At 39.5% G+C, this 22113-nt stretch overlaps 1 protein-coding gene across 3 annotated transcripts in view; it reads right to left on the bottom strand.

Annotated features, from left to right (window-relative positions):
- The window catches only part of MANBA (mannosidase beta), a 51756-nt gene that overhangs the window by 8683 nt on the left and 20960 nt on the right, over window positions 1-22113 (bottom strand). For all 3 annotated transcript variants that reach the window (XM_066186304.1, XM_066186303.1, XM_066186305.1), the window contains 9 exons: window positions 18728-18879; window positions 17490-17607; window positions 15324-15410; window positions 14713-14880; window positions 12506-12724; window positions 11059-11223; window positions 9212-9356; window positions 2821-2963; window positions 807-1064 (listed from right to left, as the gene is read on the bottom strand). In XM_066186304.1, coding sequence (XP_066042401.1) covers window positions 807-1064; window positions 2821-2963; window positions 9212-9356; window positions 11059-11223; window positions 12506-12724; window positions 14713-14880; window positions 15324-15410; window positions 17490-17607; window positions 18728-18879 — 1455 coding nt within the window. The remainder of the gene's footprint in view (window positions 1-806; window positions 1065-2820; window positions 2964-9211; window positions 9357-11058; window positions 11224-12505; window positions 12725-14712; window positions 14881-15323; window positions 15411-17489; window positions 17608-18727; window positions 18880-22113) is intronic.

The raw sequence follows: 22113 nt of genomic DNA, 5'->3' as shown, positions 1-22113 counted from the left end.
CTTAACAAAATGTGTGTGCACACATACAGGGCATGCATGCTCTCTATATATGGAGCAAGCTTGCTAGGAACAGAAGAAATCTAGGAAAAAGCAGCAAATTGACTAAATGACAGTGTTATACAACAACTGATGCTTTTTGTGCCTGTTTAGGAGATTGACACACTTGCCAGCTATTAAGAAATAATCACTATCATGCAAATCAGAACCCTTACTGGAGGGCAAGGATTTGAAGGAGGAGGAAAGGAGCATGCAATACTGCGTGTTAGCAATGTTACACTGCTCTGAGAGAGAGCACTTCCAGAGGAAATACTGCTGACAATAATGCACCCCACACTCAACTGAACTAGGATCACCTAATCCTGACATACAGTGCTGTCTGCAAGCCAGAACATTTGTCATGATGCTATTTGCTGTCAAGGGACAACAAGAAAGAAAGGAGCAATGCTGCAAGGCGGAAGTAAATCTAAACAAATTAAAGGGAGACATCATTATTTAAAACAAAACAAAGCCCAGACAAAACAAAAAACAACAACAACAAAAAAACAACCAAACCCAAAAAAAACCCAAAAAAACCCAACAATAACCAAAAAAAAAAACCACCACACACAAATAAACCCCACCAGTCTTATTTAGATACAGATATGGTGACACCAGAAAAAAATATGATTTTGAACTCAGCCTGGAAGCCAGAACAGCAACAACTAAGGAGAAAGAACATTCAGAGGAATCAGACACTGCATAGCTGGCAAACAAAACAGTAAGATTAGCAAAACCAAATACAGAAATTTAGCATGATTGATGCTTACACTAAGCTGGGTCTTTTCTAATCCCACAGCATCCTTGAGTGATGAAAGGAAGTAATGGTTCATAGGACTCTGGAGCCCATCTTCTCCCATGAGACAGAAAGTAATAACACAGCTTTTCCTGGTACAATTTCTGCATCTTTCCAGAAGGTCACTGATGGACTCCTTGTAGATAGGGACAGCACTCTGTGCTTTAACAGTCACACCTTCTTTGGCAAGGGTGCATATGGGCTCCAAAGAGCTCCAGGCGTGCACAACGACCTACCAAGCACATTGAGAGAGCACAAAGCTTAGAAGAAAGGCTGCATCTGTGAAAACAATGCAGCACCCTAGATTTCAGATTGTTCATTATGACAGATGTTTTTCTGACGGCATCAGCTGATTTCCACCTAGCAAGAAACTACACAATAGATATGGCATAAAAATGAGATCATTCTAAAAACCTAAAAAGAGGTCCATTTCAAACAGTCTGGAGCTGCTCTTGATCTGCAAGACTTTTTTGTTTTCTCCAGACTCCTTGAGAGGAAGAGATCGCCAATTCCTGCTAAGGGGGTGCTGGGAATTGGAACTACTGAGTGACTAATTTGTTGACTCTTTTTCCTCTCTTCCTTGATTAAAATAAAACTCAAACAAAGGATTTTCTTGAGATTGCTCAGAGTTATCTGATGTAACCCAACTAGGTATGCTAGAGCTTCTGCATAATCACTCAAACAGAAGCAAGCTCCATCATCTTAAAAGGGATTATGAAGGTAATATTAATACAGCAAAATACACCGCCAGACATCATCCATGCATTATGAATATACCCTTTTTAAAAGGGCATAATTTGGGAATTAAGCACTTAACGAGAATTACAAGATTCTATTTTATAAATTTTCAGTTATGTTTTGCCTTAACAGGCGTGTGCAGTCAGAAAAAGATCTTAACTCCTTCCAAGAATTAAGTTCCAAATCTTCTTGAAGTGCAATATACAGTATTCATCAGAACTACCCTACTGCCAACACTTCCTTGATGCTATCAGAAAATCTGAATTTATGTCTGTTAGAGTAACTCAGACCAGAAATGAACAATTTCATTAAGTGCAGTCCTACTCCAAGAACTGACTATCCAGAAACTGCAACCATTTTCGGTACCATATATTACTCCATATAAGCAACCTTATAAACCTGAAAATTCATGGAAGCCCACCAGACAGAGCAATGATCTAGCAGCTGACATACTACTAGTTCCAAAATGACTGTTTTGGAACTAGTAGTGACTAGTGAGTTATTCCAGGTCTCGAGGTCTGTTTTTCCATCCTTCACACTGTTTTCACATGGAACACACTTTATGTCAGGAGCTGTATCACATAGTGGAAAATGGTCCCTAAATTCATCTGGGATCTGGTTGACATATGATTTACAGCAACAAAATGTAACAAGCTGAAAAGGATGACTGTTGTCTACAAGAAAACACAGCATTCCAAACACTGACTTTAAAATCCTATCAATTTCTATAGCATTATCAGAAAACAGTTAAGGTGTCAATTGCAAAATGGTGACATGCATATGTGACTTTCCAATTAAAGATGTGCTGTTCATATTTCAGAAAATAATCCAGTCCTTTTTCCCAAAGACATAGAGTTTGAGTACTGGTAAGCAATGGTACAATCCCGTTTTTTCTCCCTACTTAATCAGGTTATCTAGTTCTAACAGCCAGGGAATAGTTCTGTTAAGTAGTGAGGTACCATTCTTCACACTTTGTTCTATTCAACCATCAAACCCTTCAAGATTTCAACAGAATAGTTCATTTCAGCCTTATACCTACAGGCTATAAGAAACGCAATTCCTTCTTTTGTGAAGCACTACACACTACTTTAATAAAGAATAGTGTTGTCCCTAAGATTAAACACTAGAGTTGTATCTCATGGTGTTTGAGCATAGCCTCACTGAAGCTTGTCCGTACAAAGATGTGTTCGTTTCAGCTTCTCACATTTTTGCAGGAGACACACAAGAATGGTGAGGTAGGTGTCACTTACCCTCAAAGTCAGCTTGTGGTCCTCATGAAGATCTGAGACACCATAAATGTGCAACATCCCTTTGTCTTCATAGGCCACAGGCAGCAGTGGTGCAAAGAAGTTCTGGGCAAAATAATGGAGCAGTTTCCATTTACCACCATACTCTAAAAACAGTTAAAAAGAAGAAAGACTGAAACTGAATCCAAGATTGCCTTGTCCCACATCCCTTAATGTGCTTTCTGGTCCTGCTATTGGCAGTGCAACATCCTTCTCCACCCTTTTTCACCTCTATCAAGTGCGAAGAATGACTGAAAGTGTCCCTGCTTCCTGCCAGGCAAGGCTCTGTCCTGGAAAAGATCTGATGCTCTTTCAAGCTTTGAGCTTTCCCAAAAGTTTACATTTTTCTATGTCTCTGTTCTATCACTGCTACACTGTCATTCAGTTAAAGGAAGCCTCAAACACAAGTAACAAGGCTGATACAGCACACCACACATAAACCAAGCAGCTGGAGCATCTGTGCTGTTGAGAATCCAGACAAACACACTGGCATTTCACAAACTACCACTACTATAAAAAGACACAGGAGACAAGCACTTACATAAAGTGCCCTCTTCCCTGTTTCCAGTCCTCCTTTCAGTTCTTCCTTAGAGGACATCAATAGCAATAAAGACAAAAATAAGTTCCCAAACCAAAGACAACTTTGAACTTGGCAAAACAAATGTGCCAAGATCTAAAGACAACACCTCCATGGGCGTTAGTATCCATGACAGACACATGACAAACAGTTCATGCTGCTGCTTTAATGGAAAGCTGTACCTCATTACTTTTAATACTTTGAAAGTCTGCCATTAAACTGGGAAAGCCATCAAACTCTTCATCCTCTCCAAAAAAAGCAATTTTGCTTTTTTGCTTTGCAACACTGCCATGTAATCATTTTCAAAGAGAAGTTCCATCCATTTCTTCCTCTATTAACATTCCACCTAGCATACACTGTCCGCATTTTAAGTTTGTCTTTGCTCAACCATAATCCAGTCATTGATATGGCACTAAAAAGAAGTAGCAAGTCAGCTGAATGATCTCACAAGGAAAGAAAAGTTAGATACTTGTTTCATTCTTGTTTCTGGCTCTTTATTTTACAAGTTTAAAGCTGATGTATGCTTTATGATGTATGAAGAATATTTTCAGTGAGATATTTTTCCTGTAACTCTCTTAGTAATTACTCTCTTAGTTTTGGTTCTTGTACAAAGCTCTTAGCACTTTCAAACATCTCATAATTAAAGACTTATCCAGAGTTGTCTTTAAAGGGTTGTTGTGGCTTTCCCAGGGGGAGTTGAATATGCTTGTCTGCACTCCACATAGACATGAATGACCTTTGTGAAGAATAAGTGCATTAGCTCCAGCTTAGCAACTTACACATCACCTTGCTCCCAGCACGTTCACAACCAGCTAGCTTGGAGAACAAGAGAAGCTCAAATCTGCCTGGAAAACCCACACAACATTGAACTATGCTATAAGATCAGTCTGTTGCCAGCAAAAACACCACTGGCATTCAAGCTAATTGCACTGAAGCAAACTAAAGAGATAGGGCTGGAGGAAAACTTCAGGAGAGGCAGCTGTGTTTCTTCAAAACAGACAGTTGATAAACTGATGCACATACTCAGTATATTCATTTATGAACCATTTATGATGGTAAAGACCTCTAGGATCGACTTCAGCTATTCACCTACCAAGTGCACCATTAAACCATGTCCCTAAGTTCCCATGCCACACCTGTACATCTTGTAAATAGCTCTAGGGATGGTGATGCCACCACTTCCCTAGGCGGCCCCCACCAATGCTTGACAACACCTTTGGTGAAGCATTTTTTCCTAAGATCTAATTTAAACCTCCACTGGCCATTTCCTCTTGTCCTGTCACTTGTTAATGGAGAAAAGGGGCTGACCCCCACCTCACTATGACCTCCATTTAGTTAGTTGAAGAGAGGTGCGGAAGGGTGTGTGTGTTTGTGTGTCCCAGCCTCCTTTCCCCCAGGGTAAACATCCCCAGCTCCCTCAGCTGCTCTCCATAAGCCTTGTGCTCCAGACCCTTCCTCTGCTAGACTGCCCTTCTCTGGACACACTCCAGCCCCTCAATGTCCTTCTTAGAGTGATGGGCCCAGAACTGGACACAGAATTTGAGGTGCAGCCTCAACAGTGTCAAGTACAGGGGGACAAATCCTTCCCTACTCCTTCTGGCCAGAGACACAAGCCAGGATGCCACTGACCTTCTTGGCCCCCTGGCCACACGCTGGCTCATGTTCAGCCACTGCTGACCAGCACCCTCAGGTCCTTTTCCACTGGGCAGCTTCCCAGACACTCTGCCCCAGCCCATAGCGCTGCCTGGAGCCGTTGTGACCTAAGTGCAGGACCCAGCACTTGGCCTTGTTTACCCTCATAGAACTGCCCTCAGCCCATGGATCCAGCTTGCTGCCATGCCCTCCCAACTTGCTGTTGATTGCAAACTAGCTGAGGGTGCACTTGAACCCCTTGTTCAGATCCTTGATAGACATTAAGCAGGGCTAGCCCTCGGTACTGAGCCCTGGGAAATCCCAGTAGAGACCCACTGTCAGCTGGATGTGAATCCATTCACCACCACGCTCAGCCTGGCCCTCCAGCCAGTTTGTTTTCATGGTGAACAGTGTACCCATCCATATCATGAGCAGCCAGTTTCTCCAGGAGAATATTGTGGGAAATGGCATTAAGGCTTTGCTAAAGTCCAGGCAGAAAACAACCACAGCTTTTCCTCATCCACCAACCTTGTCATAAAAGGAGATCAGGTTGGTCAAGCAGGACCTGCCTTTCATAAACCTGTGCTGGCTGGGTCTGATCCACTGGTGATATGAACAAAGGCATGTTCTGGCATTCCAGGGACATTTCCTGACAGGAAACACTGATGGTTTAAAGAACAAATCTACCAAAAACAGTGGGTGCTAACAAATTACTCCTTCAGCCAATAAACTTGAGAAGATGGGAGATCTGGACTGGGGGTGGATTATCTGAAACAGAGTAAACTGGGGGGTAGTATCTGATCCAACAAACAAAAGCTATGGGCCTTGCATGAGAAACGGACAGGGAGAGTCTGGGAGGAGTTGAAATCTCTAAAGCCCTCAGGACGGCTACAGGACTTCCTGAAATTTCAAGTGTCAATTAATTAAATTGCCAATGTAATAGATTTTGCTCACTGCAGAATCCAGGCAGAGCCCACCACAAGCTCAGAATAATTACCCAGCATGGTCTGAGGTTTCAGTGCCTGTTGACTTGAATTTTTTTCCTGAGCTTAATTCACATGATGAAAATCTAGGCTTCAGCTGTCTTATATATGGAAATTAGTAATGAAATTAATGTAAAGCAGTTTTTGCTACTTAGTGTAATATAAAATCCTGTTTCTTCTTGGATGGGTCCTTCTCTCAATCTCTGCTGTGCCTTGATTTCCAACTGGATTACACAGCCACACTGCAGAGGGAAAGAGAGAAGGTTTGCTACCTAGGCAGCAGAGACCCTCAAAAACCCTTTACAGTGGAGAAGACGACACACTCAGAGTGAATATGGCATTAAACTTCCACAAGGAAACCCAAGCAAACAAAAACCCCAGCCAACAAACAAAATCAAACAAACCACACACTTTAAAGTTTGCACCATTTCAAAACCCACTCTACTACAATGACACCCATTGTTTTGGATGCTTGAAACATCATTAGCCTGCTTAACTCAGATCAACTTTTAAGACTGGTATTTCCCTTCCCCCAAAATATAGAGCCATTTTGAAGAACCAAAACTTAACTGCTGTAGCAGTTTCACACAGGCAGTGTTTTCCAAAGACAACTTTTCCAGCAACAGGATCTTGATAATACATTTGTCAAAGTAACTTCAGACTGCAAGGAAAACTGAAGCTAATTAAAAAGCCTGTATTTTCCAGTTCTTCTGTTGTTTTGATTTCCATAAGACCAGAGCTACATTCCTTTATTTAAAAACAGGCAAGTTGCATATCAAATGCACAACACCCCCCCCCCCCCCCCCAAAAGTGGATGTAAAAAAGTCTGGAGGTCAGGAAGTTATCATGAGAAACCTCTGTGTTTAAACTTTCCTGTTACAGACATGCATGCCCAAAGGCAACAGTCAAAGGTTATTTAAAATAGCCCTGGGGTGGTTTTCTCCTCCTCCCACCACATTTAAACAAATTCTCACAGAAATCCAAGTTCCTCAGTTTTTCCTGACAATAACAAGGGGTTTGCACTCTCTGTGGTATTAAACTTCAGAACAGGAAACTAAAATTAGGTTTGTAATGAGACCCCGGTACCTTTTTTTCTGACTCTTCCCTGAAGCCTTCTACACTGATGGTGGGAGTGCAAATAAACAGATCTCCCTGAAATGATTTTAAATTAATCACTTCACACCACTGAATGCAACCCGAGAAACATGCTGCTAGTTGTTTCCTCACCTCAGCCTCATGAATTCAGATCAATTATTCTCCATAACAGCCTGTACTGGAGCTCACCAGGGGCTCTAAATATTGAACCTGCAATAAAAGCCAGTTATCTGTACATCAAGGCAATCTCATGACAACCAAGTTGGGCACCTCAGGGTGACACTTGTCTGGGAGTGTCACAGCACTCCACCAAAACAGACTGCAGAGACGCTAAATCATCCAACATGGCACAGCCAGCTTCACAGCTAGGTGCTAACAGACGGAACCCAGTTGTGATAAAAGCTGTTTACTTCTGAGCTGAAGGCAGAAGTACTATGACACAAGTGCTGTGCTGTGTTCTCATTCAACCCAAGCAAACATCTTCAAGGTAAAGTTAAAAGGAGAAACATTTGCTACCTTCTTCCTTCCCCACCATGTGGAAACATTTCTGCTTTGTACCGGAAATTATGTAAACCCCTCCATGACTTTCTGCAAAGTAACAGATTTAAATGAAAGCACACGTTGGTGATACTACTGTGCCATCTAACAAGATGCAGAAATGTGTTTTTGAAGTGCAAATAAAACTAATTTCTCCGAAGTCTTGCATAATTTCAGCCATTAGCATTTCAAAATCCCTCTACCACACAGCCTAATTAAATGAATATTAAACCTTTCCTCATCTCACTGAGGGAATACAACAAAACAAAGGGACAGCTGTATCTCTGCTGAGCTTCTTTCTTCTAAACCAGTTTCAACAACATATGAATAATTCAAGTATTTGATAAATATTCTACAGTGATGTCATCTTTGTACTCAAATAGACATTTATGGTCTCCACCACCATGACATCTATCAATACACCTGTCTTTACAAAGGGACACTTTTCCAAGCATCTTTTTCTCTTGAGGCACTTAAAGCCTAAGAGCATCACTCACTGTTAGAATCATAAAAATGAACATTGTGATATTCCATTTCCTAATACAAGTCTAGAAAGTCCAGAAAGATGGCTTTAACACTTAAATAATTTAGCCTCTTTCTTCCACTGTTTTTTCCTTGTTGTTGCAGTTATTTTCTTTGGATTAATTAAAAAAAAAAAAAAAAAAAAGGGAGGGGGACAAGCATCTCCCAGAAAAAGAGGGGGAGGATGGTGTGGGCTCATTTTTTCTCAAAACCAGGCCAAATGCCATTTTGTTCCAAGGACACATCAAGTCTGCCCATAGACAGTATTACTTTTTTCCTTAGCTTTTTCTAGTTTGCTCATATTTTTCATAGGTGAAATTGCTTATAAGATTTTCAAAACCAAATTATGTGAGAAATAATTAAAATTGAAAGAGAATCTACCCAAGTCCTATACAGCTGCCATAGGACAGCTTCCCCATTTCAAAATGACTTCTAGACAAAATGTTTGGATTCAGCCATTTCTCTCATGCCACACATTCCTCATTCTTCCCCTACTTCTTACTGCCTAAGTGACTTGTCTTTTTATGTCTGATTATTTTTGTGTTCTAAGAGGAAAAAAAGAAGTGTAAATAGCATATTAGCAGAATAATTTAGTCACAAGGAGTGATTCACCTTATCTGACACCAAGCTAGACATCAAATCTTAGCCAGTCATCTATAAAAAGAAGAAGCTACACGGGGTGAGAGATATCTTATGAAGTTCTATGAAAATCAAATTCATCACAGAGAAGATAATTCACCCCAGTTCAGAGACAGCTAAGGACGCAATGAATCACATTTGGAGATAACCATCTCTCCCCCAGCTAACCTCAGAAGAAATCTAGATGCTCAATTTTTACATCATAAATCCCATCCTGGAATGAATTTCTAAAGGATAGAGAGAAATATGTTCAAAGTTTGTAAACCTACCCAAGACACAAAGCAGAACTATATTTCTTATTCTAATACTTCCAGATGAAGAAAACACAACTGGTAGCTGGTGCTTTTTACCAGACTGTCACAAAACTTACCCAAGGAAGCCCATGAAGGAGCCTGCCAAATGTCATTGAGTTGCCAGTAGAGAGCTCCCATTGTGTGTCCTTCTCCATTGATTATTTCACTTTGACTAAAACGATAGAATTCAGTTTCTGTCTTTATACACTGAGCCTGCATCACCTTGGTCAACAAAAGATAAAAAATATTTTTGGTATATTGGATTTTACTTTTTTTCAAAACATGTGTGAATATATTGATACACTCCACAGTAACAGCACACAACTTTAAACTTGAGCCCTGAGGAGTATCCACCTGCAGTGCAGTTATCTCTGCTGGAAGGAGACCTGTTCCTAGTAACTCCCAACAGCTTTGCCAGCAAAAGAATCTCATATGGGACTACTTCCACACAGTGAAGATGGTCTTTAAAAGGCAAATCGAAAACAAGGAAAATAAAATGAAAATTAAAATAAGTATCTTTTCACATTAATTTAAATAACCCCCTCCAGAGTTGCAAAATTATGTTAAGCTGCATTATTTTCAGTATACATTACCTTGATGTCTAAACCCCTACACTCTGAACTTACATTCTCACTATACAGTCAAAACTGTGCATCAGCAAAGCAACCTTTTTTCAGTTGCACTCCCACTCCCTTTCCCTTTCTCCACATCATCTGAAAAACACTTTTCAGGATTTTTCGTTGGCCAAGTTCTCAATGAATGCTAAACAGACTGCTATGTTCCTCACACAGTTTATTATTAGGCTGGGGAAATATAAAGAAATTCCTAAAATAAAGTTAAAAGCCTTCAGGACAGCCCAAAAAGTAAAGATATTACTTCTAGTTAACCACTAAAGCACATTTGCTTTCTTTATCCTTTTTGCTATCCTTATTTTGGTATTAAATTTTTTAACCTGTTCATAAGGCCTTGACAGACCTAGCCTTACTGAAACTCTCACAGCTTTTTTGAGTCAGGACCTCATGGTGGAAGCTTTACCCCTGGTTTCAATTTCAGAGCATCATCTATCCTTGTTCTCTTGTCAAGAGTGCCAAAAATTCTCAAGCTATTTTGCTTTTATATAAAACTTGTTGACAGCAGCTCTCAAACATCAGAAACTTAGTGACTGTGCAGTTATTTCCATCAAGAGTGTTTCTGAAAGTCTTGAAACACAACAAAAATTAACAGCACTTTCAATTTGTCTAATAGCATTAGAAAGTTACTTAGCATCTTTTAAAAGTTGCACAAAAATCACAAATAAAGAAAAAAGCATGCTATAGAACTACTATGAATGAAAAGCAAAATCTATACTTCTAAACTGAAAAAAACCCCCAAAATATATTCTCTAAAATATCAATATTTGAGTCCATAACAACATAAAAGCTGCTACAAATCTAATTAACAGAGAACTACACTCTTTGGAAAAAATCTTGCTTCCAAAGCTCGTGTGTTCCAAGTGGCAAGAATCAAAGCAGTAAGCCTACAGGGGCCACATGAAGAGCAAAACATCCCCACCCAAGAACATGCAGCACTGGGAATAACCTTGTACTGTGCAAGGCCATCACATCCATGCATCTTCCCCCAGATACATGAGCCCAGCTCATGGGGAGAAGGACCAAAGCAGCACATACTGACAGACTTTCTACAAGGTGAGCCAGTTTCTGGGTAATTCCCTGACTATTCCGCCCTTCTACCATGAAAATTGGAGCCTCTCTACAATAAAAGAGAGACAAGCCAGCTCCAAATTAAACCGGACTCTTCAGTTCTTCAGTAGGGAAACTTTCTGTATGATGGAACACTCCCTAAGGGACCAGGTCCAGCTCTAACAGCCAAGAGAATTTATGGAACAAGTACGGACAGCTACTTCCATGGAAGACATCACTGTTACCTGAGTGAGGTAAATCATATCTTTGAAATGTTTCACAGGGTCTGGGCTCTGGGGAAGCTTGAAATGACGCCCAATCTCTTGAAGCATCTGAATATTGCCACTTTCATGGTGTTGCCGATGGAGAGAAAAATTGCTTGTGTAGGACCAGTCCTCAGGGGAGGAAACCTTTTAAAAAACCATGAAAGTAAGGTATCTGAATGAAAAGGTAGAATGTACATTTAATGACAGCCAGGACACTGAGGAAAGGATATCCATTACAGCCTACTGACATCATCCAAAACCTTAAAACTGGTAGTGCCTCCTGTAGTCATGCCAGGACGTTGCATCACTAACGCCCTTTGCTTACACTCCTTGTACAAATAAATGAAAACATACATAGCTGTTGAACCCAGAAGAGCAACTTTTGTCTCAGTGGCATTTAACTTATTTGTCCTAAGGTTTGGGTTGGACAAGGGACCTCAGAATTTTGCTTGCATTCGTCGTAAATCAGAAACACCCTAGATTAATATGGAAGAACATAATCTAGTTACACACATTTAGGTATAAAAGTTATATAAGTCAGTAGGACTATAAATTCTAAAAATATGTATGTATTTTTTCAAAACCTGCCTCTGATGAGAAATGATCATAAACCAGCTTTTTTCAAGTAAAGACAACAATGCACCATAACTCATTAAGTTATTACTGGCAAGTTCTCATTGTAATTACTCTCTCTAAACAATCTTATTTAAATTTATTTCTTTTTTGGCTGGATTGAATAATTTTTATTGTTATTAATATAGATTAATGTTCTGATTATGCTTCAGAAAATATGCTTTACCCAGCAAACTGAAAGGAACATTCTAAACTCCTTTTGGTTGCATGCATGAGTATCAACATATTCTCCTGGACAAATGGACAAACAGCATGATATGTCTCTGCTCCACTGTGACAAATAAGATAGAATATAAAATATCTAAATTTAGCAGAGACAAAACCAAATCCTCTTACATGCAATACATTAAGAAAAAAAACTTTAATGAAAGAAATTGGTAAAACACATAAAAATCAAAACATTTTAAAATCCAGCACAATTCAGCTTTTGTCATGTTTCTTCTCCTTCCCAAATAAATGTCCCTAGACACCATAACAGTAAACAGATATCATGAATCATTACTGAGCTATCCATGAAATAGAATTACTGCCAGAAATAACGGTTTCATTATAGTCTCTCATCCAAACCAAGTCCCTCTTGCTACATCAAGGTATGTATATTGAACACTGAGGAGGGAAACAGTACAGTTTCATCCCCTCCCTCCCCACCAGCACACACCTCTATCCCACTTGTGCCACACCACACTTAACAACACATTACTACAGCTTGGATGCAGAAGTTTGTTGGGAAGAGACTCATGGCCCTCACTAAATGAGAGCAAAGGGGCAATAAGGTGTGGAAGCCCAGACTTACCTTTTCAATTGTACTGAAGGAAGGCCAGGATTGAAATCCATATTCTGAAGCAAAACGAGTTTTAGGATACACTGTCCAGTTCCAGCAGTCACTGTTGTAGTCATAAAAGTGTGTGTCACCATAATGGGTGTCATAAGGATCCCGGGAGAGCCACCCTTCTTTAACTGACTCTAAGCCATTGGTGGGACTGGATGCAACAAAAGGACGACTCTTATCCTCCTGGAATTTAAAACAAACAAACAAACAAACAAAAAAAAAAAACCATGCCCGTTACAAAGTGATTGGCTTTTACCTTCTGAATATATAGACCATTTTTTGAAAAGAGGGGGTTGGGGGCAGGGAGACCATGCTTTTTCCAAATTTCTGAGTCACCACCTAGGAAACATTCCTTTTTTATGTCCTAACATTCATCATCTTTACACGCTTAATTAGCTTCTTACTTATGTTCTTGGAGGACAGCTGGGCATGATTCTGCTTGCTCTGCTGTTCTGAGGGATTCTCTCCTCACATCAAGAGATTTTCTATCTTTATATGCCTCTAAATTCTTAATGAAGGCTATTTAAAGTGTGCCTTGTGAAATATATACTCAAGGAACATTAATATTTGAGTACTGTGACTTCTGTATGGAAAATTATTACTTTTGCAGTGTTTTTGCAGGAAGAAGGCCATGATTTTCTCTTTTCTTATTAAACACTTAGCTAAACTTAGTCCGAACAAATCCAAGGTGCTCTACTTTTAATTTTTGCGTGGTATCGTTACAGGTTATTGCCATTTTAGCTGGCTCTGCATGCTAAGATAGATGAAACTACAAGAAGGGTTACATTTCAAATTGTTCAGAGCTGCCTTTTTTATAGCCTCAGTAGACTTTGAATACTAAATCTTTTAACAGTAGCCTACAAAGTATTGAAGGAATCCTTTTGCAGGTATAATTCATTTAACATCCTCCTTCTAGGAAGACAGAGGCCTAAATTAGTTACTGTAACAAGTTACTGCAATTGGCTCAGACACAGCAATGCATTCAGACATGTGCTTCATTTAAAGAAACAGTCCTGTTTCCCCATCTTCTTTCTTCTTTTCTGGATGTGAGCAATTAATAATTAACTGAAATAATTTACTACAGGAAATCCTGGATTCCCTGAAGTCTTTAGCTCCAAAGTAGAAGTCTTTCCAAGTTACTAAGTCCCGTACTACAAGTAGTTACAAGTTTCCTCAGCTGGCTTGTATTACACAGGACCTGAAGTTATCTCCCTCTATGGTTCCTTTTTGCACTCAAAATAATTATTTTACAGATTTAAAATAAAAATGGGTCTGTCTTGGATGGCAATGCTGCTCAAGTATCAAGACAGAACACCTCACTTTGTTGCACAAACACTGGCCACCCACCTCATGTAGCTAATCACAAAAACACCACAGCATACCTTTACACACAGCTCAGTACAGAAGTCTAGAATCTCTGCTTCTAAGAGGAGAAATAAATCTACAACACCTGTGGAAAATGGGTAGTGCCAAATCACACCAGATTTCATCAAGGATTCCAGGTGTTTGTGGACTGCATCCTCGCAGTTTAAATTTTGTATCAAAATATTTTACTTTGCCTTCATATACTGTAGAATACCAATATTTTGTTTACAAGATGTAATATTTTGTTGACAATGACTACACAGCATGACTTCAATGTTTAGCATCACTTTTGCTTTACCTGCTTAGAACAAAAAATACTCAGTCACATACTGAAGAAATAACATCTTTATAGATTTCTTCCACCGCTGTTAAAAGACCTGAGGGTTGTTAAATTCTTTACACTGTATTCTTCAACAAAAACAGGATAAAGGAAACCTGACCATCTAGATTAATTAATTAATGGGCAAGTAGATTTTTGTCCATTGGATGTGAAGGCACTTGCAGACATACTAAAAAAGCAGGAAGGAAAAAAGAAGCAAGATCTACTACACTTTCAGGTCTTATTTTACACATCAAAAAATGTTAAAGACAAGATTTTTGGTTTTTGGTGGTTTTTTTTTTTTTTAATTTGAGAATAACTCTTGAGTTTAGAGAGTAGTTCAGAAGACTTTGGAAAGGGCAATTTCTCAACATGCTCTTTCTCATGTTTTAAAATGATTAAAAGAAAAAAAAGAAATCCCAACTTGTTCAAGCATTAAAACCTTTTGCCAAGCCATATCCTCCTACATTTTCTTGAGATTACTTACACTAAGAACTATTTCACGTATGTTCTTCACATAAAGTGTCACGTAGTCTTTGATATAGAGTCCTATGTCAGGGTAAGGTATGGAGAACCAGTTGCTTGCAATTGCTGCTTCATTTTCATTGTTACCACTCCACAGAATAATTGATGGATGCGATTTTAAACGTCGTACCTGAAATACAACTTACAGTTTCAGAAGTCAAACAAAATTATTTATCTTAATAATGATTTTTTAAAAAATCACCATATTACTAGTTGAATTACAAGTCCACATGTATATTACACATGCTAAGCCTACAACTCCCATTTTTTGCCACATGGCTCACTACTCCCTCAGCTTGACACCAGGCTCAAAGTTTTGTAATATACACTTTCAGAAGGGAAAACTTCTAACAGGCTGACATACATCTGCATACATCTTATGCACATATGTACCATCCACCTCTACTCAGCTATGTGTGAAAGATAAACTCTGTGCAGTCTGCTTGACTGACTACTCATGCAAGGTACACGAACAAACACTTCCAAATGATCGTTTTTGGAAAGCTAACTTATACAGTCAGTCAAGGAAAAATAGATAACGTGAAATAGAGCTTTGATACATGGATAAAATACCTGATGAGAAACTTCTGCTCTTACGGATTCCAAATAATTCTGGTCAGTTGGATATAGCGCACAAGCAAACATAAAATCCTGCCAAATCTACAAGGGAGAGGAAAGATTAAAAAAACTTGTCAGCAAGTTACTTTACATACTTTAAAAATATATGGCTACTGGGATGCATAATCCTTTGTTCAGATAGAAAACAAATCAGATTCGCCATGGGGCTCACGTACGTGCATACTCCACTGTGGTTATCCTCGGTATCAGAGTTACAAAATATTTACCCTTAGGAATCAGATCCTAACAGCCTACTTTGAAGAGCAGAACAGAATAATCAGAAACATGAACATGGAGCGATTTGCAGCTGAACAGAACAATTTCATATTTATTAACTATTTTGCAGGTGTAACACCAAATCCCCATTACTTAATGAGAGGAGACAATAATTCTTCTGATGTGGTACTTAGCACACTTAACAGATGTTAATGTGTACTTGTTAAGAAAACACCTCCATACAAAATATTCTTAAAACCAGCAAATCTTACCCAGTAAGAGGGGCAGAAACAAACTAGATGCTCTAAAAACACAGTGATCTTTCTCTTCAAAGAAAGATCAAGTAGATATCACTAGAGAATAGCAAGCCTTTCAAGAACAATAAACTCTATTTGTACCTTGCAGGAGTAATACAAAAAGGGGAAAGGAAGCCCAATGAGACGGATAAGATTTCTTGTTTACCTGTTTTGTTTTTTAAATTGCTGTAACCTTGAGGCTCCTTCCAGTCTATCTCAAATGTTAATGAAAAGACCTCTAGAAAGAGCACCTTAACCCAAACGAGTCTGTAGGAGACTCCACTTTTCTGAATGCCATGCTACATAGAGAAAGAGAGAGAGAGGCCAGCTCCTCATACAAATTGCATTTTCATTACAGAGAGAATATGCTTTTCCATGGCTCTTTTCAGCACACATTCCCTAAGGAAACTGAAGATAAAGAATAGGACAGTGGAGGATAATGGAGCCATTAATAATTGTTACAGTCAACTAACACTGTACAGAAAAAGCAAAGCTATTGCTGCAGAATCTCTCATAATCCTTTAGTGACTGTTGGTGTCAAAACTCTCTATTGAAAGAAACTTTTTCTCACCATTTCCCTCAGTGAGCTATCACTGGTCTTCCTTAAGCACAGTTTGACTCCAATGCACTTTTAAGCCTCTGGAAGACCATCAGAAGAAACAAAACCAAAAAACCTCCCACACCGTCCCCTCCAGAATAAGGGTCTCATTTTCTGCATTTACTTGCTATTTTGGCTGTTAAATAGGATCTAAATCTTGCACTGAGCACTGAACAGACACAGATCTAAGTGGCCTACTTAAGGTGCCTAGTGTCAAAAATTGAAGAACTGTAAGTGCTCAGAAGCCTTGAAAATCAGGACACTCATTCAGATGACTAAAATAGATGTAACTTTTTTTTTTTTTTTTTGCAAGCACACACAGCTGAAAGCTGCAAGGTATGAATTCTGTTCCCCTGCTTCTTATGGTGTAGAGTAAGACCAGACACACTTCTCAGGATATTTAACACCAGATGCAACTTGGCCTTCATTCATCTAGTCACTACCCCACCAAAATTTATTAATACGTGCCTCCAAGCTTATATAATCAAAGGTACTCATCTAGGATTAGTGTTTGCAGCAGGTGTTCACCTTACAACTACATTTATATTCAATTATAGCTTGTTTAAAATGGCCCTTTGGACTATGCCTTCCATGTTTGTCTTTGGGCCAAAAGAAAAGTTGAACCAAAAACACCCAAACCTTTTCAGCTATTGCTAAAAAGAAGAAAATACTTTTTAAATAAATAAAATCCACTTCCACAACTGAGAAAAGCATGGCTACCTTCTACTTAATGGCAACCTTCTACTATAAAGTCTCCAAAATATTACTTCCAGATTCAACAGACAGCCTCTGTAATCAGAAACCATTCAAATTAAAAAGCAATTAAAGAACCCCAACCATCCGACCAAAACATCAGGGTAATCTGACCACTCGTGTTGATATTCTACAATGTCCTTTGGAAAGATGGCTAGAACTCATGTATTGATTCTCTTTTTTTTTCGTTTAAAGTGGATTTTCATTCACAAGTGCTTGTCAGTTTTTAAGTAAGAGTTTCGCGTTTATTGTTTTTACCATTATTCCTATTTCATCACAAATATCGTAAAATTCATCTTGTTCATATACTCCTCCTCCCCAAACCCGAAGGGCATTCATGTTAGCATCTGCTGCAGACTTCAAGAGTAGCCTTAGTCTGTCAAATACAAAAAGGAGATATACAAGTTTTGTGAAGTTGTTTTACTTAAGAGTTTCTAAGTTTATACAAAAAACAAAGAAACCAATGCCCCTACCAAAAAAAAAAAAAAAAACCCAAATCTAAATCATTAGCATTAGATCATCAATCTAAGTCTTATAACTAACAGAAAGTATGAAAATACTCTGGTTTCTAAACCTGTATGACCGGACAGAGCTCTCAAAAAGCAATTTTTTGTGCAGAAAAAGTTGCTTCCTCCTCTTAACACATACGAAATAGATGGAGTGACACAAGTGCAAGTGCTTTTACAGAAGTATTGGCAGGACCAGATTTAGAAATACTGTGTTTTATTAATCATGTTGGTGTTTTCTCCTCTGATATTACTTGCTTTGTATGTCAATTACTTGAAATCAAATTCTCTTTAAACACAATCAGGAATGCATCTTTTCTTCCTGAGTTCCATAATGCATAGTGAGAATGGTGGAGCGAGAGGGTGAGAAAAACTGAGACTGGGAATCTCATTTTAAGGATTTTAGGCTCCAGTCATTTTTCCTTAAATCATACTGACAAGCCTCTAAATTGCATGTGAATGCACACTGCAGCATGCCCTGCTGTCCTGGTTCCTCAATAACCCAGAGCAAAGCTTAGTCCAAGTACAGTACAGCCCCCATCCCACCTGCATCTCTGGGGTGCTGTGCATTGAAATCCAAGTAGCCCAGATGAGATCAGGAAAAGGGGAGAGTCTACTATGCACCTATGTGACCCTGCAAGACATGGCTTAGGAAATGGATGAAGTGCACGTCCTCTGACTACCAATGGATGTGTCCAGACAATAAGGTCAAACAGCCTGAGGATCGTCCCTAAAAATACCTGAAATGCCAGTAACTGTGAACTGTAAACAATCACCTTCCCACCAGTAATTGCACCTACATGCCTTGAACATCACTCAAATCTGTCCACGTTAATTAAGCCCTAATTCTGAAGCCTCCAACCCACAACAATTCGTGTCCTACCTTGAAAGTTTTACCCACTAAAGCCAACTTTTGATAAAGGGCGTAGAAAGAATCAGGAGGAGAAAAACATGATCCTTTATTCTTAGAGAACATCAAATGTGGCTTACGTGTCATAGGTCACTCTGTCCTGGAAAGAATCTGCTGGAATCCAGTTTGAGCCCTTAATAAAAATGGGTAGGCCATTGATTTTGAAGTAGAAACTCAGACCTGGTGAGCCAGGAACAGACTCCTGAACAAGTTCTACTGTCCGAAAATAAACCTGTGAAGACATGAAACTTAGATTTAAAGCTGACAAAAAGCAGAATTAAAACAACATTAAAAAAAACCCCCACAAAACATTACAAAAGGGATTGAACCAAACAGTAACAGCTTAGAATTTGTCAAGGAGTCAAAAGACATTTTCTCCTGCCTGAATTCCTACTTGCATAAAACCCACTGTGGGTCAGTAGAACACTACTAGAAAAAATTCTTTCAATAAGCCTTTTCACTTTTTAAAGTTGCTCTTGTATTAAGAGACGGCAAGAGAAAGCATGAGCAAACTGTACCTGTGTGCACAAGTATGTACAGAAGAGAGAGATGAAGTTTGGTTGCTGCAGAATTCAGTCAAAAATCCAGCTGAAGGCCAGAAAGAGGAATACAGTGGTTGCACCACATCAAAAACATCATATAATCAGTAATTTTCTCTATCAGGAGACTGCAGCAGCTCAGTTTTAAGTCTTGTGCCTGAATCCTGACTGCCTAGCATCAGATTCACATAGTAGAAGCAAGATCTCCTTTTACTGCTCTGAAATGATACCTTTCTAATAGGAGAAAAAAATACCCATGCAAACACAAATGCCAGCGCACAAGCGAAGGGCCCCCTGGCCATCACAGCTGTGTTGGAACAGCATGATCAGCAATAATGTTTCAGAGAGACCAGTTCAGCTAAATAAACACTCACTCTGAGTAAAGTATAAAAGATAAAGCACATCTCAAGCAGAAGCACAGGCCAAACTTCTACAGCTGCTCTTTAAGCCTAATATATGGCACTGTGATGCTGAAACAAGAAAACATTCCTTTTTCCTGTTGCAGGTGGAATCAAAGCTCTCAGGAAATCGTTCCAGACACTTTCTGGGACTTCACTACAAGCAACAAGGCAGCTCTGAGGGGTATCCTGACTGCACTGACACAAACAGCCATGAGGGAGCAGTTAATGCACTGCAACAGCACTGACCCTTTATTTGTACAGGTGCCTTCCCCACCTGCCACATCAGCTCCTGCACACCTTCAACTCTTCCAGAAAACAGCTCTTTCAGGGAGACTTTAAATGTTTTCTCCTGCATCCTTGTTCCAGTTCAACTTCTTTAAATTAGAAAGAAAACACTTCTTTCTTGTACCTACTGCTCATTATCATAGGGAGAAAACTGGAAAATTAACTAAAGAGAAGGAAAGCTAATAGCAAATTTTAGCCAAAACAGGCTTGGGCCAGGAGAGCAGGAACCTAATTTTTTCTAAACTACTCCATAGATAGCAACCACTCCTCTCTCAGATGACTATTTGCTTTACCTTTTCAAAAGGTCAGCTTGTAGAGTACAGCCTGTTCTCTCTCTGCCACAAGCTTCAGCTGAGGCAAATATCTGTCAGTAAATCAGGCTAAAATTAACCTAGTTAAGTGCAAATGATACACCTGTCTTTAAGACAAAATGCAATTCTTTATTTCACACACCAAACATGGCTGCAGTTCGAAAGGGAAATGATTAATCCCACTATGGGACTGCATTTTCTGAAAATTCAGCTTATAAAAAATCACACATATAGACAGAAAACTATTTCTAGCGGTAGGAACAAAAAAGATCACCACTTTTTGCTTCCTCTTTGGTGCTTCTAAGTAAACTGGGCAATTATTAACCAAATACCTGGATAGAGAAAATGCATGTGACAAACCAGATGCTTTAGTGGGGGTCACAGAACACTGAGCTCAACCTAAACAGGTCTGCATCATGCCAGTGACCATTCCTAGAATTTTGCACACTTAGTTTAACATGAGAAGTTGAATTTAAATAATAACCAGTGTTTCACACAACTTTCATAGTTACTCTAACTCCTGAAGGCTACAAAAGGAAAACTACAATATGAGTACTGCACTAGCAAAAAAAGTTCTGACCTTCCTACAATGAATTCAATTACTTGGAGAAAAACTCTTTGGTCTCCATTGCGGCTCCTTTTTTATGGCACAAAGTGGAACGGGACTTGCAGTTGGAGCTGCCAAAGTATTTGGGATGTCATCTTAATGGATGTCATCAGGCAGGTTGAGACCGTCTCAGAGTGCATTTGTAATGCAGCACTTATATTACTAACAGAAGTTATGTGATACTGCTTTATTCATGCTCAAGTGGAACTCATGCAACTGGCCAAACCCAAGGCAATCTGAGAGGCTGACAGACTCAGCCAGGACCACCCAGATAGCAGGAGCAAGAGTAAAAGCTCCTGAACCTCAGCTCACATTCCCAGGCCTTCAAGATTCAGTGTAATTCCATTGTTCCCCTGGGTCCAGCTGGTAACGGCACATCTTCCTGTTCCTACTATAGCTTCCTTCTGCCTTGGGGGGTAAAAGAAGAGCAATGCAGAACAGCATCTGGCATGCTTGGCTATGTGCCCTTCTGGCTACCAAGACCTTAGCCACCTTGAAACCTGTCTGATGGAGCTTGCTGCCTGAGGGCTGAACATTTCTCTCAGTCTCGGGGCAGGCACAAGAGGCTCTCTAGCCACCACAGACCAATCATCCAGTTCTGGGCATAATTCTGAAACAGATAATCTCTCTCTTTTTAAGGCACATACAAAGGCTCTGTACACAGTTAAGTGACCTCTGGATCACATTTGGCATTCCCATATTAGCAGTAAGGAAAGTAATAAGGATGAAGATGCCTAGAGCTGAAATAAGATCACTGAACAACCCAGAGACCTAACAAATTAGCACACAGCATGAAAGTGGTGTGAAAACAACAAAGCCAGAAAGAAAGACTTCTGGAAGTCATGCTAAAATGCCTCGGGGGGAAAAGAGCGTGTAAAGGCATGGAGGGAAAGACAGCTAGAGACCGAGATTTGAAAGCACAAAAATAGCCTTAGAAAACAAAACCTCTGAGGACGGTGCTGGGGAAATGCGCATACAGAAAGATGGGGAAATAGAACTGAAAAGCAAACAAATGATTCATGGGGCAATGAAAGAGGTAATATATTCCTTGACGTGGGAATGGCAAGAAATAAGCAACTTATCAAGAGCAAACAGGACCCTCCATCAAGAAAACCAGTGTCGCTGTGAGATAAGACTTTGTTTCACATTATCCTGAGAAACAAGCTCTAGAACGAAATATTCAAATGGCAAACCAAACCAAAACCACACCGCATCCCATCCTGGATGTTGGCTTTTATTCTGCTTTGGTTTTCTGCTACGCTGAACAGGAATGAATAAGTACTTCTCTGAGCTAAAAAGATTCCCAGCGCTGCTGGCTAGAGC

Source organism: Chamaea fasciata, unplaced genomic scaffold (assembly GCF_029207755.1).
Source record: "Chamaea fasciata isolate MVZ Bird 193981 ecotype frontalis unplaced genomic scaffold, bChaFas1.0.hap1 SCAF_6, whole genome shotgun sequence".
Classification (NCBI taxonomy): Eukaryota; Metazoa; Chordata; class Aves; order Passeriformes; family Sylviidae; genus Chamaea; species Chamaea fasciata.
The sequence above is the reverse complement of the archived record's forward strand: the minus strand, read 5'-3'. Positions and strand labels throughout refer to the sequence as shown.